The following is a 12,998-nucleotide window of genomic DNA, read 5'->3' on the forward strand; positions in this document are numbered from 1 at the left end:
TATCCTGCAGAACATCAGCTTACACACAGCAAGAATAGCCTTGTACAGACAGACGCAAGTAGTGTGTACAGACATCTAGGATTTCTGTGTACAGACATGCCAACCAATCACAGCTAAAACATTAGAGTGATATAGATGTGTATAATGTATATATTCACACCAGTTACAAGTGAAAGCAACCAGATCTAGAGAATAAATCCGCTTGATGTCAGGACAATAAGCATAGTAGATAACTCCAGCGCTGAGGACCCTACTGTCTTGCCCAAGGTATGACAGCTAGAATAGCCGTTAACAGTTAACTACTGACATTGCGTGACCGTTACTATTTATTGTTAGCTAGTGATTCATAGGTTATGCTTCTGTATAACAGCTACCTCTTAAGCTGCAACGTCCCTCATATGGAGGGTTTTTGCAACCGGCACTTTGGCGACCCCTAGTGGCTCGGGTGTGCATATTTTGTAATACAATATATATCGAATTGAAGGCTTATTTGTTGCCTGTCAATAGTGACAAAATCCGACAAAATTCGTTCAGCGGTTCTCGAGTTACATGCCGGTACTTGAGGCTTGTGCAAAGTACACAGTATTGCGCTCCCGACTCAGGCTGCAGTAGTTCCGTCAATCTAGATCTGATCTCGAAAATGATTGTGGATCGTTGTAACCAATGAGTGTGGCTTTCCAATGATACCCCACATGGGGATCTAAATTTAAAAAACAAAAAACACGAAGAAACACAAAAACAGGAAGAACAAAACAGCCGAATTAATTGAAGTCTACGAGAAAACTGAGTCTCTCTTTGAACACAGTTTACCAAAATCACTCCTAATCACTCATTTCTGAATGGATCTTTATGAAACTTGGATATGAACTACATAAGGCTTCGGGCTATGGCTCCGTCTGGATTTGCAAGCCATACCGCCTTCTGGGGAAATACTACCTCTGGACTACTAACTACTACCGAAAAACTTGGAGTAACACGTTTTTTTACAACTCAAGTTCAGACCTATGTAACTATTACGTTAGCACTAAAAGTACATTTTTCGGAATCGGAAACTTCAGAATGTCATCTTTCAAAAGAGACCAGGCTCCTCGTGCATGTGCTATAAGTATAAAGTATGTTGTTTTGGTTTGCAAAAAAAGTATGCAGTCCTCAAGTTAAAGTAAAAAGCCCGCTTGTTAAGAGGTTATGATGCTGTTATTGATGCCCACGCTTGAATGAAGCAGTCCAACCCCTGCGTAGGACAGTTGTGTAGCTCAAGTTGGCTAGCCTGGGGCTAGACGTGTGCTACAGTTGCTGCCATGTATTTGATTTTCTTGTTTGGGGGGGGATTGCCAAACCGATGTGACAACCCTTTGTTTGCCAACATTCTGAATCGGCCTATAGATTTGACTTTGCGCTCTAACAGAATCCCGTTTCGTGTGTCTCTTTTTCATTTCTGTCTACTCTCTCTCTCCAGCTGCCTACTGCAGCATCGATGAACCTCCAATAAATGGGGGCGTGGTCAATCGAACTAAGCTCCGCCCAGGAAGCAGACTGCAGTTCTACTGTAACCCTGGTTACCGCTTGGTCGGCCCTACCAACGCCACCTGCAGGCTCCACCCCAATGGGCTCTACCAGTGGGATGCACCGCCCCCTCTCTGTCAAGGTAGGAAGCACAGGCAACATGTGCACGCACGCGCACACACACACACACACACGCACACACACACACACGCACGCACACGCACACACACACACACACACACACACACACATGTATGCACAGACAAACAGACACACACACATACAGAGTGCACATTTCATTTATTCTAAATCAATTATTTCTAAATCCCGACCAGCCAAAGATGAGAGTTTGCCAAAGGAGTCTCCGAAGAGAATAGATGCATTGCACTAGAGTATACTTTACATCTACAGTCCCTTGTACATACAATAAAACAATACAATAAAAACATACACTGTAAAACAATATAATAAATACATACAATGTAAAACAATACAATAAAAACGTACAATGTAAAACAAACAATACAATAAAAACATACAATAGCATATTAAAAGAACACCCTACTTATCTACCCCCCTTAAAGGTACCCTACTAAAAGTGGGAACAGGATTGACTAGCTAGCAACTATCCTTTCAGGGGAGCTTTGAAGGTGTCAATTGAGCTGCACCCTCCTCATCTCTTCTGGCAGAGAGACTGTTCCACTGCGTTATTACTCTTACAGAAAAAGATGACTGTTCAAACACAGTGTATCGGAACTGTAACTGAGGGGTTACAAAACCCTGACTGTATTAAAGATTGTGATAGATTAAACCACTGCTAGTTATGTAATTTAATTACTGGCCAGACAGTACATCGAATATAGATGGTGAACACTCACAAGAACACGGCATTGACAAAGAAATAGTATTTGAGGGTATTTTATTATTATGCAACATTAGGTTACAGAATGAGAATTAGGGTTGCGCTTGTATGGCGAAGAATATGATTAAAGTCAGTCAGCAGCATGAGTCACTAGGAATAGCAGGATTCCTACGATGGGTCTAAGTTGACGCCACCTGTCGTATAATAGCAACTATATAAGGCAACGCTGGTACCGCCTGGAGACAATGGGTTCCCTCCGGGGTGTAAGGCCTGGAGGGTAGAGGAATGTTCGGATACTCAGTCTGATTCAATGAAGAATAAAGAGACTCCACGTACAGGAGTCGGTCCTTGTAAATCCAACGATCAGCAGCAAAGCAATAATTGTAATCCAAATGCTCGATAGCACTGATGACAGCTAGCCAGCCTCTGTCCATGAGGCCAGCCCGAGTTGTAATCCTCACGAGGTTGAATCCCAAACGACAGTGGAAATCAACGAGACACCTTCCAAATCAATATAATCCAACCAGTAATGGTTCTGCAATCGCCGACGCTGGTTCTCCTGTGCACATGTCCAACGGTTCTCCGACTAGGCCTCCTCGGTTGCGGGCGACGTATTTAGGCCACACACCCTGGCTAAGGTACACTAGCTAAAACACGACGAACCGCTGGGTAATGCTACCCACGAACGAACTGTGGTTGCACGATATACAATAAATGAACGACTATTTACTTCACATTAGATTAGGTCGAACTTGACGTTACTGCATTAAACTCTGACACTTTACTATTCTATTTGCACATGTTCTCAATGCACGAGTGCTCAATTTACACGATGAACTACGTTGGCTTGTTTAGATGGACAAGCAGGTGATCTACGTTAACTGCTGATGTGCGCACCTTGCGCTGTATATATACTTAAGTGATTATCTAGTCCCAAACCGCAGTCCTTGTCTGGGATCAATACGCTGTCTCCGGGCATGTTCTGACATGCCTGAACTTGTCTTTGAACCTGACGTTGGGGGCTTGTGAGGTGGCGCCTAGGGCGCTATCCAATAAGGAGAGCGAATATTACTCTGGTTTGAATGCAGGTAAAGGGATATTCCGTGTATATATAAATAATATACAAAGTATGTCAAACAATAAAGGTAGATTCTCAGTTTTAATCTGGCCCTTCACAACAGCCGCCTCCTAATTAGTCTGCACCTAATTAGTTAAGGGAGACAGATTAATAGTCCAGTCAATGTCTGTTGTGAGGAGTAGGGCAATCTACAAAGTCAGTGGGTCATGATCGTCATCAGGGGAGTCAGGGAGCCTCGGCAACTCTATCAGCCTCGCCACGGGTCGGGTGTAGGTCCGCCCTTGGACAATAACTTATGCCGCTCTGACCTTTCCGTCGGCACCAGTGATCACTTTGCTTACGCGGCCGGCCGGCCACATAGCTCGGGGTAGTGACTGGTCTATGATCATAACGACTGTGTCCACTTGTAAGTTGTCTCTGTCCTTTACCCACTTCTGATGGGTTTGGAGAGACGGTAGGTAGTGGAGGAGGAAACTGTTCCAAAACTGGTCAGCCAATATTTGACTGTACCTCCACATTCTTCGGCCGTTCGCTTCTTCAGGTCTGTACACCGTCTGTGGAAGCGCGGGGTCCAGCCGCCCCATCAAGAGAGTGTTGGGGGTGACTGGGTCGACATCTGCTACATCACCACGTAACCGAGGGGCTTTGAGTTCAATACTCCCTCGATCTCCGTGAGGACTGTCGTGAGGACTTCTTCCGCCACGGTCTGGGCCCCAAGCACGGCGTACAGGGCTGTCTTTATGGAACGTACTTCTCTTTCCCAGGTTCCCCCGAAGTGAGGGGCGTTCGGGGGGTTAAACTGGAATTCGATCTGATAGGGAGCGAGGTGGGTCTTAAGTTCTGGGCCCATGGCCTGGAAGCTCTCTCTCAGCTCTCTTTCTCCGCCTTTGAAGTTTGTCCCGTGATCAGACAACAACGTAGACGGTTTTCCTCTTCGTGCTGTGAATCTCCGGAAGGACATGAGGAATGAATCCGTACTCATGGTCGGAAGGAGTTCTATGTGTACTGCTCGGGTGGTCATGCACTTGAATACAATGCCCCACCTCTTCTCTGTCCCTCTTCCTTTCTTCACATAGAGCGGGCCGAAGCAGTCCACGCCCGTGGAGTGAAAGGGCTTCTCGCCGAGTCGGAGGCGACAGGGAGGCAGGTCGGCCATCATGGGTATACTGGGCTGTGCTCGCCACTTGCGACAGTCTAGACAGGTCCGCTGGAAGCGTCGTACTGCTTCTCTTCCTTGCAGTATCCAATAACGACGTCGGATCTCAGCGAAGACTCTCTCTGCGCCAGCGTGGTGCACATCCTCGTCGTATTTCTTTATGATGAGCTCAGTGACCTTGTGTCGGCTGTTGAGGACTATAGGATACTTGACGTCATCCGTTAAGTCCGGGGCCCGTCTCAGACGACCACCCACCCTGATGAGGCCATGGGTGTCGCGCTCAGGGGCCAAGTGGAGCAGTCTGCTGTCTGACGGGATTGGCTTTGTTCCCTGCAGGCAGTCTAGCTCATCGGGGAACGAGTCTCTTTGGGCTCGCTGTAGCAGAAGGAGTTCTGCCTCTGCGTAGTTCGATGCGTCAATGTCTGTAGTGGGGGGAACCTCAGGGTGGTGCCACAGGAATGTTTTTAGCTGCGCACTCTCAAAGGTGAGGCAGTCGTCTATGTTAGGGTCAGTGGGGACTGGGGTGTGCGTCAGTCCACAGAACATAGATTTCTTGATCTCTGCCTCCTCTTCACTAGCCTCCCGTGGGGTGGGGGTAGGCCACTCTTCCTCCGGGAGCTTGAGGAACTCAGGACCGTCACTGTAGATATTGTGACATGTGAGGTCATCTAGGGACATCCCCCGTGTGATGACATCTGCTGGGTTCTGTTTCGTGTCCACGTACCTCCAGCACGCTGATCCTACCAGGTCTTGAATCTCTGTGATTCTGACTCCCACGAAGACCTTGTATCTACAAGAATCGGACTGGATCCATGTGAGTACGGTCATGGAGTCTGACCACAAGATTGTCCTTTGCACCGGGATGGTGAGTTCACGTTGGATTAACGTGGCGAGTTGCGCGCCTACCAGAGCTGCGCAGAGCTCTAGACGCGGGATCGATTGTTGCTTGCGGGGGGCTATCCTTGAGCGAGCCAGGATGAAGGCTGTGTGTATTTCTCCTCCCTCCTCTCGGGCCCGCAAGTAAGCCACCGAACCGTAGGCTACCTCCGAGGCGTCACTGAAGACATGCAGGTCCATCTGGCACGTCTCCAGCCGCACCGTGGGTGGGAAGTAGCTCCGGCGTATGTTCACATTTTGGAGTGAGCTGAGTTCTCTCTCCCACTCTCTCCAGGTGGAAGCTAGGTGGTCGGGTATGGGGTCGTCCCAGCCCTGTTCCTTGTCCCACAGCTCTCGTACAATCATTTTCGCCCGAGTGGTGTAAGGTAGGATACACCCCAGCGGGTCGTATTGACTTGCGAGTGTTCTGTATACGCTCCGTCTGGTGGTCGGTAGAGGGGTCGACCTTCCCTGCTCCGGGGTCAGGGGTGTGTATTTGTAATGGAGCGAGTCTGTTTTGAAGCGCCAGACTAGGCCCAATGTCATTTCCTGTGCTTCACCTGGGGTGGTCGCCATCCAGGTCTCGCTGCTTGCTGCTTTTGTCTCTGGGGAGAGGCTGCGAAGTACTTGAGGGTCACTGCTGGCCCACTGCCGGAGATCAAAGCCGCCTTTGATCAGTGAGGCGCGGAGCTTGAGTAGGAGGGCTTCGGCTTCTTCTGGCGTCGAGACGCTTTGCAGACAGTTGTCCACGTAGAAACTCCTCTCTACACTTTGTCTGACCTCCTCGTCAGCTTCAGAGTCTTCTGTCACATGTTCAGTAGATATCGCTCTGTCGCTTCTTTTGAGGCGTGGAGGGTGGGCATACCCTCTCGCCTCAAGAGTGGAGTTGCGTATCTCATCACTCCGTTGACCTCGACTCTCTTTGTCTTCTGCTCGAGGAGGGCTATGGCATAAGTGTCTTCCTTTGAGCAAACGAGTTTCTTTTCATTCTTAAAGGGCATCGTGTCTAATGTCCATAGCCTCTCGACGTGCTGCAAGAGGGTGGTGTCGTCTTCGTTTATCCTCGTGTAGAGGCAGCGAGGGGCTGTCGGTCGGTTGGAAGACCCGGAGAGGGGGCCTTGTAGTGTCCAACCCAGGCGGGTCTCGACCGCTGCTGGACAGCCTCTGGGCCCGATGTGGACCCGGTCCGTGGGGACGATGAGGTGTGCGTGGTCGGATCCTATGAGCAGGGTCGGGGTGGCGTCGTCGATGAGCGGTATAGGTAGTTGACGTAGTTGCATGTATTTCTCCGTCAGCTTTGTGATGGGGTAGGTGTACCGTGACAGGCCTATGTCGTGGCTGGTGAAGGCGTTAGTGATGCTATACTGCTTCTCGGGCTGCTCGACCGCTGCTATCGTGAAGGAGACATTTTCACCCTTTATGGTCTTCAGGTCTCTTCTAATGGTACGGATTGTCATTGTTTCTTTGTTCCCTCGCAGACCCAGCCGGGCTGCGGCGGATGCGAGGAGGAGAGTCTTTTCTGACCCATCATCTAGGACGGCGTAAGTGTCCATGACCTTGTCCTCGTAGCTTAGGAGCACTCGGACCACCTTCAAGAGCACTCGGGAGCTCCCGCTCTTCGCAGGGTCTATGTACATGACGTTCACTCTCGAGCTGCTTGGGGGTACGGGTCTCCTCTTGTTGCTGTCGTGTAGGACCTCCAAGTGGGCGCCGTCGCACTTGCTGCATCTTTTCTTTAGGCGGCACTCAGCTGCCATATGGCTGCGCACGCAGCGGAAGCAGCGGCGGTTGGCTTTGATCCACTGACTCACCTCGTCATCGGTCAGCTTCTTGAAGGTGTCACATTGAGACAGCCAATGTTCATTTTCACAGTACTGGCATACAATCTTCCACTTCCCCTTCACGTGGGGGGTGCTGTGGTTCTTGTGCTGCGGCACTGACTCGGCCTGGTGCATAACTGTCACTGACCGGCGGTTATCGTTGGACCTCCGAGGTCCATCTCTTGGGCTAGAGCCACTCCACACGAATGTGTCCAGTCGTAGACTGCTAACTTCCCTTGCGAGGAAAGCAGCCAGGTCTAGGAGGGATGGTTCTGGGCCGTTGGGGTCACGGTGGTCTCTCTGCCGCCGAAAACGCTCTTGGCGGGCTGGAGGGAGCTTCTCCAGTATCCGCTCCACATTAGAATTTGCATACAGTTCATATCTCCCCTTCTCCTTTTGGGACCCCAGCATCCCCACGAGGGATTGTACCTTGATAGAGATGTCATCCAGTGCTCTATTGTCTTTGGCTGGGGGGAGGCGGTCGATATCTCGTATTTCTTGGATCACGTAATCCCATATGCGTCCATAGCGCGCGTCGAGGGCCACCAGAGCCGCGGAGTATGGGGTGCTTGAGTTGGAATATGCCAGCGCTATGTTATGCGCTCTGGGCACCTTGAGATGCTTGAGGAGGATGGCATATTTGTACGACTCGTCGTGGACATCGGACATCATAGTCTCTAAACACATGCGTAATTCCGTGTACTGTGCTCTGTCCTCGCGCGTAAAGTCTGGGAACGTCGGTGTGCCAAGGTAAGATGCCATGGATGGCTGGTTCATTGGTGAGCATAGGGGAAGAGGCCTCCTGGGCGAGTCTCACCGTACGGGTGGTCGTGGGTTAGTACTTGGTGGGTACCAGAGGCAGGGTCCCCAGGTGCTGTTCCTCGGTGCTGTCTGTACGTCAAACTCACCCTTGAGTTGGGTCGGGGGTTCGTAGCGCAGTGACTCGGGGCTGAAGTCGGGGCTGTACTGGGCCTCTTGGTCCATAGTATGTTCGTGCTGGTGGGCTTGATATCCCTCCTCTTCCTCCTCTAGGTCCTGGAGTCTCCTAGTTAGTCTCTCGGCGACGTAGGCCGGTTCTTCCCGTTGGCTGGGTCTCGTATGGACCGGTCGGGGAGGGGTCTCGGAGACGTAGGCAGGTTCTTCCTGTTGGCCGGGTCCCGGGTAGCTTTGTCGGGTAGGGGACGGTGCCCTAGACCCTTGTCGTGATGATCTCCGGGAGCTCCGTGCGGAGAGAGGGGGTGTCGCCCTGGCGATCAATTGTTCTATCATCTGCGCCTGCAGCCGGTCGCGCTCTGCTTCGCGCTGCGCGCTGTGCATTGCCGCGGTCTCGTTCGATGTTCTCTTCCATCTGAAGGCGTCTCTCCTCCAGTCTGATGCGGTCGTACTCACTCCTTTGTTGCGCCTGTTGGCGCTCTCGTTCCGTTGCAGAGTGTTCGCGCTCGCTTAATTGTTGCGCCTGGAGGCGCTCTCGTTCCGCTGCAGAGTGTTCGCGCTCGCTCAATTGTTGCGCCTGGAGGCGCTCTCGCTGTTCGCGCTCGCTCATTTGTTGAGCCTGGAGGCGCTCTCGTTCCACAGCAGAGTGTTCGCGCTCACTTAATTGTTGCGCCCGGAGGCGCTCTCGTTCCGTAGCAGAGTGTTCACGCTCACTAAGGGCTTGTGCTTGGAGTTGCGCGTGAAGGCGCTCTCGTTCCGTGGCAGAGTGTTCGCGCTCACTAAGCGTCTTTGCTTGAAGCCGGTCGGGCTCACCCTGGAGTCGGTCTCTTTCGGTTGAAGCTGTCAGCGTGGCGATCAAGGCTTGCGCCAGTCTCTGGTCCGCCTGGTCGGGGGATGACACTGACGGAGGTGATCGGGTGCTGACAGTGCTTGTTGGAGATCTGTTCTCCTGGAGCGCTCCGGGGTCTATCCCGGTGACGCTGTCTGGAGGTATAGTCACGTCATGTCCCACTTGGTCCCCCCCGTGAGCTAAGTCAGTTTGGCTTGAACCCACTGGGGTCTCTACTGGCGGGGTCGCCAAGTCGATAGGATTGGGCATGCTTAAACTATCCGATTTATCCGTATTTAACATCTGTTTAGATAAGCTAGGGGGTAAAACGACAGCGAAGTCCTCCAGATATGGAGGTAGCTGACGTTTGCGCTGCGGGCGCTCTAGCTTAGGGGAGCCGCTTGGAGAGTGTTCACCGCTGGCCATGTCAATATTAATATTATATTAAATATTACACTGATACCCTCCGGCTCGAAGGACCAATTGTAAAGATTGTGATAGATTAAACCACTGCTAGTTATGTACTTTAATTACTGGCCAGACAGTACATCGAATATAGATGGTGAACACTCACAAGAACACGGCATTGACAAAGAAATAGTATTTGAGGGTATTTTATTATTATGCAACATTAGGTTACAGAATGAGAATTAGGGTCGCGCTTGTATGGCGAAGAATATGAATAAAGTCAGTCAGCAGCATGAGTCACTAGGAATAGCAGGATTCCTACGATGGGTCTAAGTTGACGCCACCTGTCGTATAATAGCAACTATATAAGGCAACGCTGGTACCGCCTGGAGACAATGGGTTCCCTCCGGGGTGTAAGGCCTGGAGGGTAGAGGAATGTTCGGATACTCAGTCTGATTCAATGAAGAATAAAGAGACTCCACGTACAGGAGTCGGTCCTTGTAAATCCAACGATCAGCAGCAAAGCAATAATTGTAATCCAAATGCTCGATAGCACTGATGACAGCTAGCCATCCTCTGTCCATGAGGCCAGCCCGAGTTGTAATCCTCACGAGGTTGAATCCCAAACGACAGTGGAAATCAACGAGGCTCTTCTCCGGGTAACACATTCCAAATCAATATAATCCAACCAGTAATGGTTCTGCAATCGCAGACGCTGGTTCTCCTGTGCACATGTCCAACGGTTCTCCGACTAGGCCTCCTCGGGTGCGGGCGACGTATTTAGGCCACACACCCTGGCTAAGGTACACTAGCTAAAACACGACGAACCGCTGGGTAATGCTACACACGAACGAACTGTGGTTGCACGATATACAATAAATGAACGACTATTTACTTCACATTAGATTAGGTCGAACTTGACGTTACTGCATTAAACTCTGACACTTTACTATTCTATTCGCACATGTTCTCAACGCACGAGTGCTCAATTTACACAATGAACTACGTTGGCTTGTTTAGATGGACAAGCAGGTGATCTACGTTAACTGCTGCTGTGCGCACATTGCGCTGTATATATACTTAAGTGATTATCTAGTCCCAAACCGCAGTCCTTGTCTGGGATCAAGACGCTGTCTCCGGGCATGTTCTGACATGCCTGAACTTGTCTTTGAACCTGACGTTGGGGGCTTGTGAGGTGGCGCCTAGGGCGCTATCCAATAAGGAGAGCGAATATTACTCTGGTTTGAACGCAGGTAAAGGGATATTCCGTGTATATATAAATAATATACAAAGTATGTCAAACAATAAAGGTAGATTCTCAGTTTTAATCTGGCCCTTCACAACAGGAACAGTTTAACGCAATCAAGTGCTGACACTGTTCTTGTAGCTCTGGTGGAGTGTGTACGAATGTGTACAAAGTCGCACAGTGGAGGAGGTGCCAACCCGTTAATGATTTTGTAGACCATACATAAGTCCGCTAGTTGTCTGAGGTGTTCAAAGCTCAGTAGCCTGTGTTTCTCGACACAGTGGTGGAAGTGCAAAGGCTTTTTGTCTAACATGTTCAGGGTTTGCGTATACAATGAAGCAAGAGGTCTTAGACCTGCTTCACTAGCTTGTCCCCAGCATGTGATACATACAGTATGCCATGTGGGAGAGAATCATAGTGTGCATAAATGTCTTGGCTCTTAACGTTTAAATTGGAGTCTAGTACCACACCAAGATATTTAAAATAAGAGACTCGTCAGGCGGTCAGGTGGCGTAGCGGAGATTGCGCTCGTCACCAACGCAGGAGACGCTGGGTTCGAGCCCAGCTCTCGGCGTTGCTACCAGCTTGGCTGGTCGTTCATACTAACACAATTGGCAGTGTTAGGGGTGGGAAAGCTGGTGGGTGGGTCCTGGTCGTTGTAAACAGCGACTCCTACAGTTCGGTCGGGGTGCCTGCTCAGCGAGGAAAGGATCTAAGTGGGATAGTGTGATCCTTCCACACGTTACACCCTCTCAGTGAGAGTCCGAGCTGCCAGGTGAAAAGAAGCGGTTGATTGGCTACACGTGTGTCGGAGGAAGCATGTGATAGCCTCCACTCTCCCAGACCGACCGTATGGGGGTAGGTGCGCAGCGACCAGGAAGGGTATTATTGGCATAACGACTAACATTGGGATGGGAGAAAAAAAGAGGAAAAAGGAGGGGGGAAAAGATTTTAAAAAAAAAGAAAAAATAAGAGACTCGTCAACATTGACACCTTTGATCGAGATGTCCGCTGTTGGAGCCACGTTCCTGTATTTCTTGTGGAAGAACATGGCTTTATAGTTTTAGACACATTGAGACGTACAGTAGGCCTGACTCTTCTCGCTATTTCACGATGCTCTCCAACGCAGCTGTTAACTTAACAGCTGCTAGCGCGGCTGTTGCTGCACAAGTCCACACAAGAGTGTCGTCAGCAGAGATCTGCGGATGGATGTCTTGAGGACAGTGCTGTGGGAGATCATTTACATACTGTACATGCTAAATAATAGCAGCCCCAACACGCCGCCCCTACACGGACCGACGGTGGCTCAGGAGGTAGAGCAGTCGTCTGGCAATCCGTAGGTTCCCGGTTCAATTCCCGCTCCTCCCGGGGGCAGCGTGTCGATGTGTCCTTGAGCAAGACACTTAACCCCTAATAGACCCATCTCAAACCCTGGCCTCTTTTCTTGATCCTCCAATCACAACTGTCGCAAAAGTCTGTCCGAGGTAAGCGACAGTTGTGATTGGAGGATCAAGAAAAGAGGGCAGGGTTTGAGATAGGTCCATTGCTCCCGATGAGCAGGTCGGCACCTTGCATGGTTGCCTCCGCCGTCGGTGTGTGAATGTGTGTGTGAATGTGTGAGTGAATGTGTGAGTGAATGGGTCAAATGTGAGTAACAAATTGTAAAGCGCTTTGGATAAAAGCTGCTATATAAAAAAACAGCCAGCCATTTTCCCCCATTGTACAGTTCATGACACTAGACAGAGTATCACCCACTTAACACATTGCCTCCTATTAGACAAGTATGAAGACATCCAGGTCAGTGCTGTCTTGGAAAAACATTTTGATGAGGCAATTTTGACAGCATGACAGCATGGTTCCATAACAGGGAATCAATCTAACACTGGCATGAAAATAGAGCCCTGACAGGGAATCTACACTGGTTAAAGACGCTCTAATCTTATTCAGTGCTGCGATCTCCAGCAGGCGTGTGCTGCCGCAGCAGATGGGGCGTAATATGTGAGTGATTTTATGCTCCGCTTCGTACTTTTCATGCTCGGGGTCTATTTGTCGCCGCTGCCGCTGCCCGTCGGCGAGAGCCTAGCTTTATTCCACTGCCTTTTTAATCAGGCAGCTGACGGGGCGCCGCGCCACTCTGTCCATAAATTACCGCGAAATGATCAAAGGGCTGAGAAATTTTTATTGTCCGATTTTGTTCGGTGCACGACAGGAAGCAAATTCATCTACTGTTAGGGGCCATCAAGCTGGATGTTGACAGTTGCTCACATAAAGAAAGGCTGCGCCAAGT

The 12,998-nt window shown here is 50.2% G+C and overlaps 1 protein-coding gene across 1 annotated transcript in view; it reads left to right on the top strand.

Moving 5' to 3' along the window:
• LOC311223412 (CUB and sushi domain-containing protein 1) overlaps positions 1-12,998 on the top strand; it is a gene marked incomplete at both ends in the record, with an annotated part of 179,579 nt that overhangs the window by 49,497 nt on the left and 117,084 nt on the right. Inside the window, one exon of the mRNA XM_084308200.1 lies at positions 1,457-1,645. Within this exon, the coding sequence (XP_084164326.1) occupies positions 1,457-1,645 (189 nt within the window). The remainder of the gene's footprint in view (positions 1-1,456; positions 1,646-12,998) is intronic.

This window comes from Notolepis coatsorum, assembly GCF_963971535.1.
Source record: "Notolepis coatsorum genome assembly, chromosome: 2".
In the NCBI taxonomy this organism is placed as follows: Eukaryota; Metazoa; Chordata; class Actinopteri; order Aulopiformes; family Paralepididae; genus Notolepis; species Notolepis coatsorum.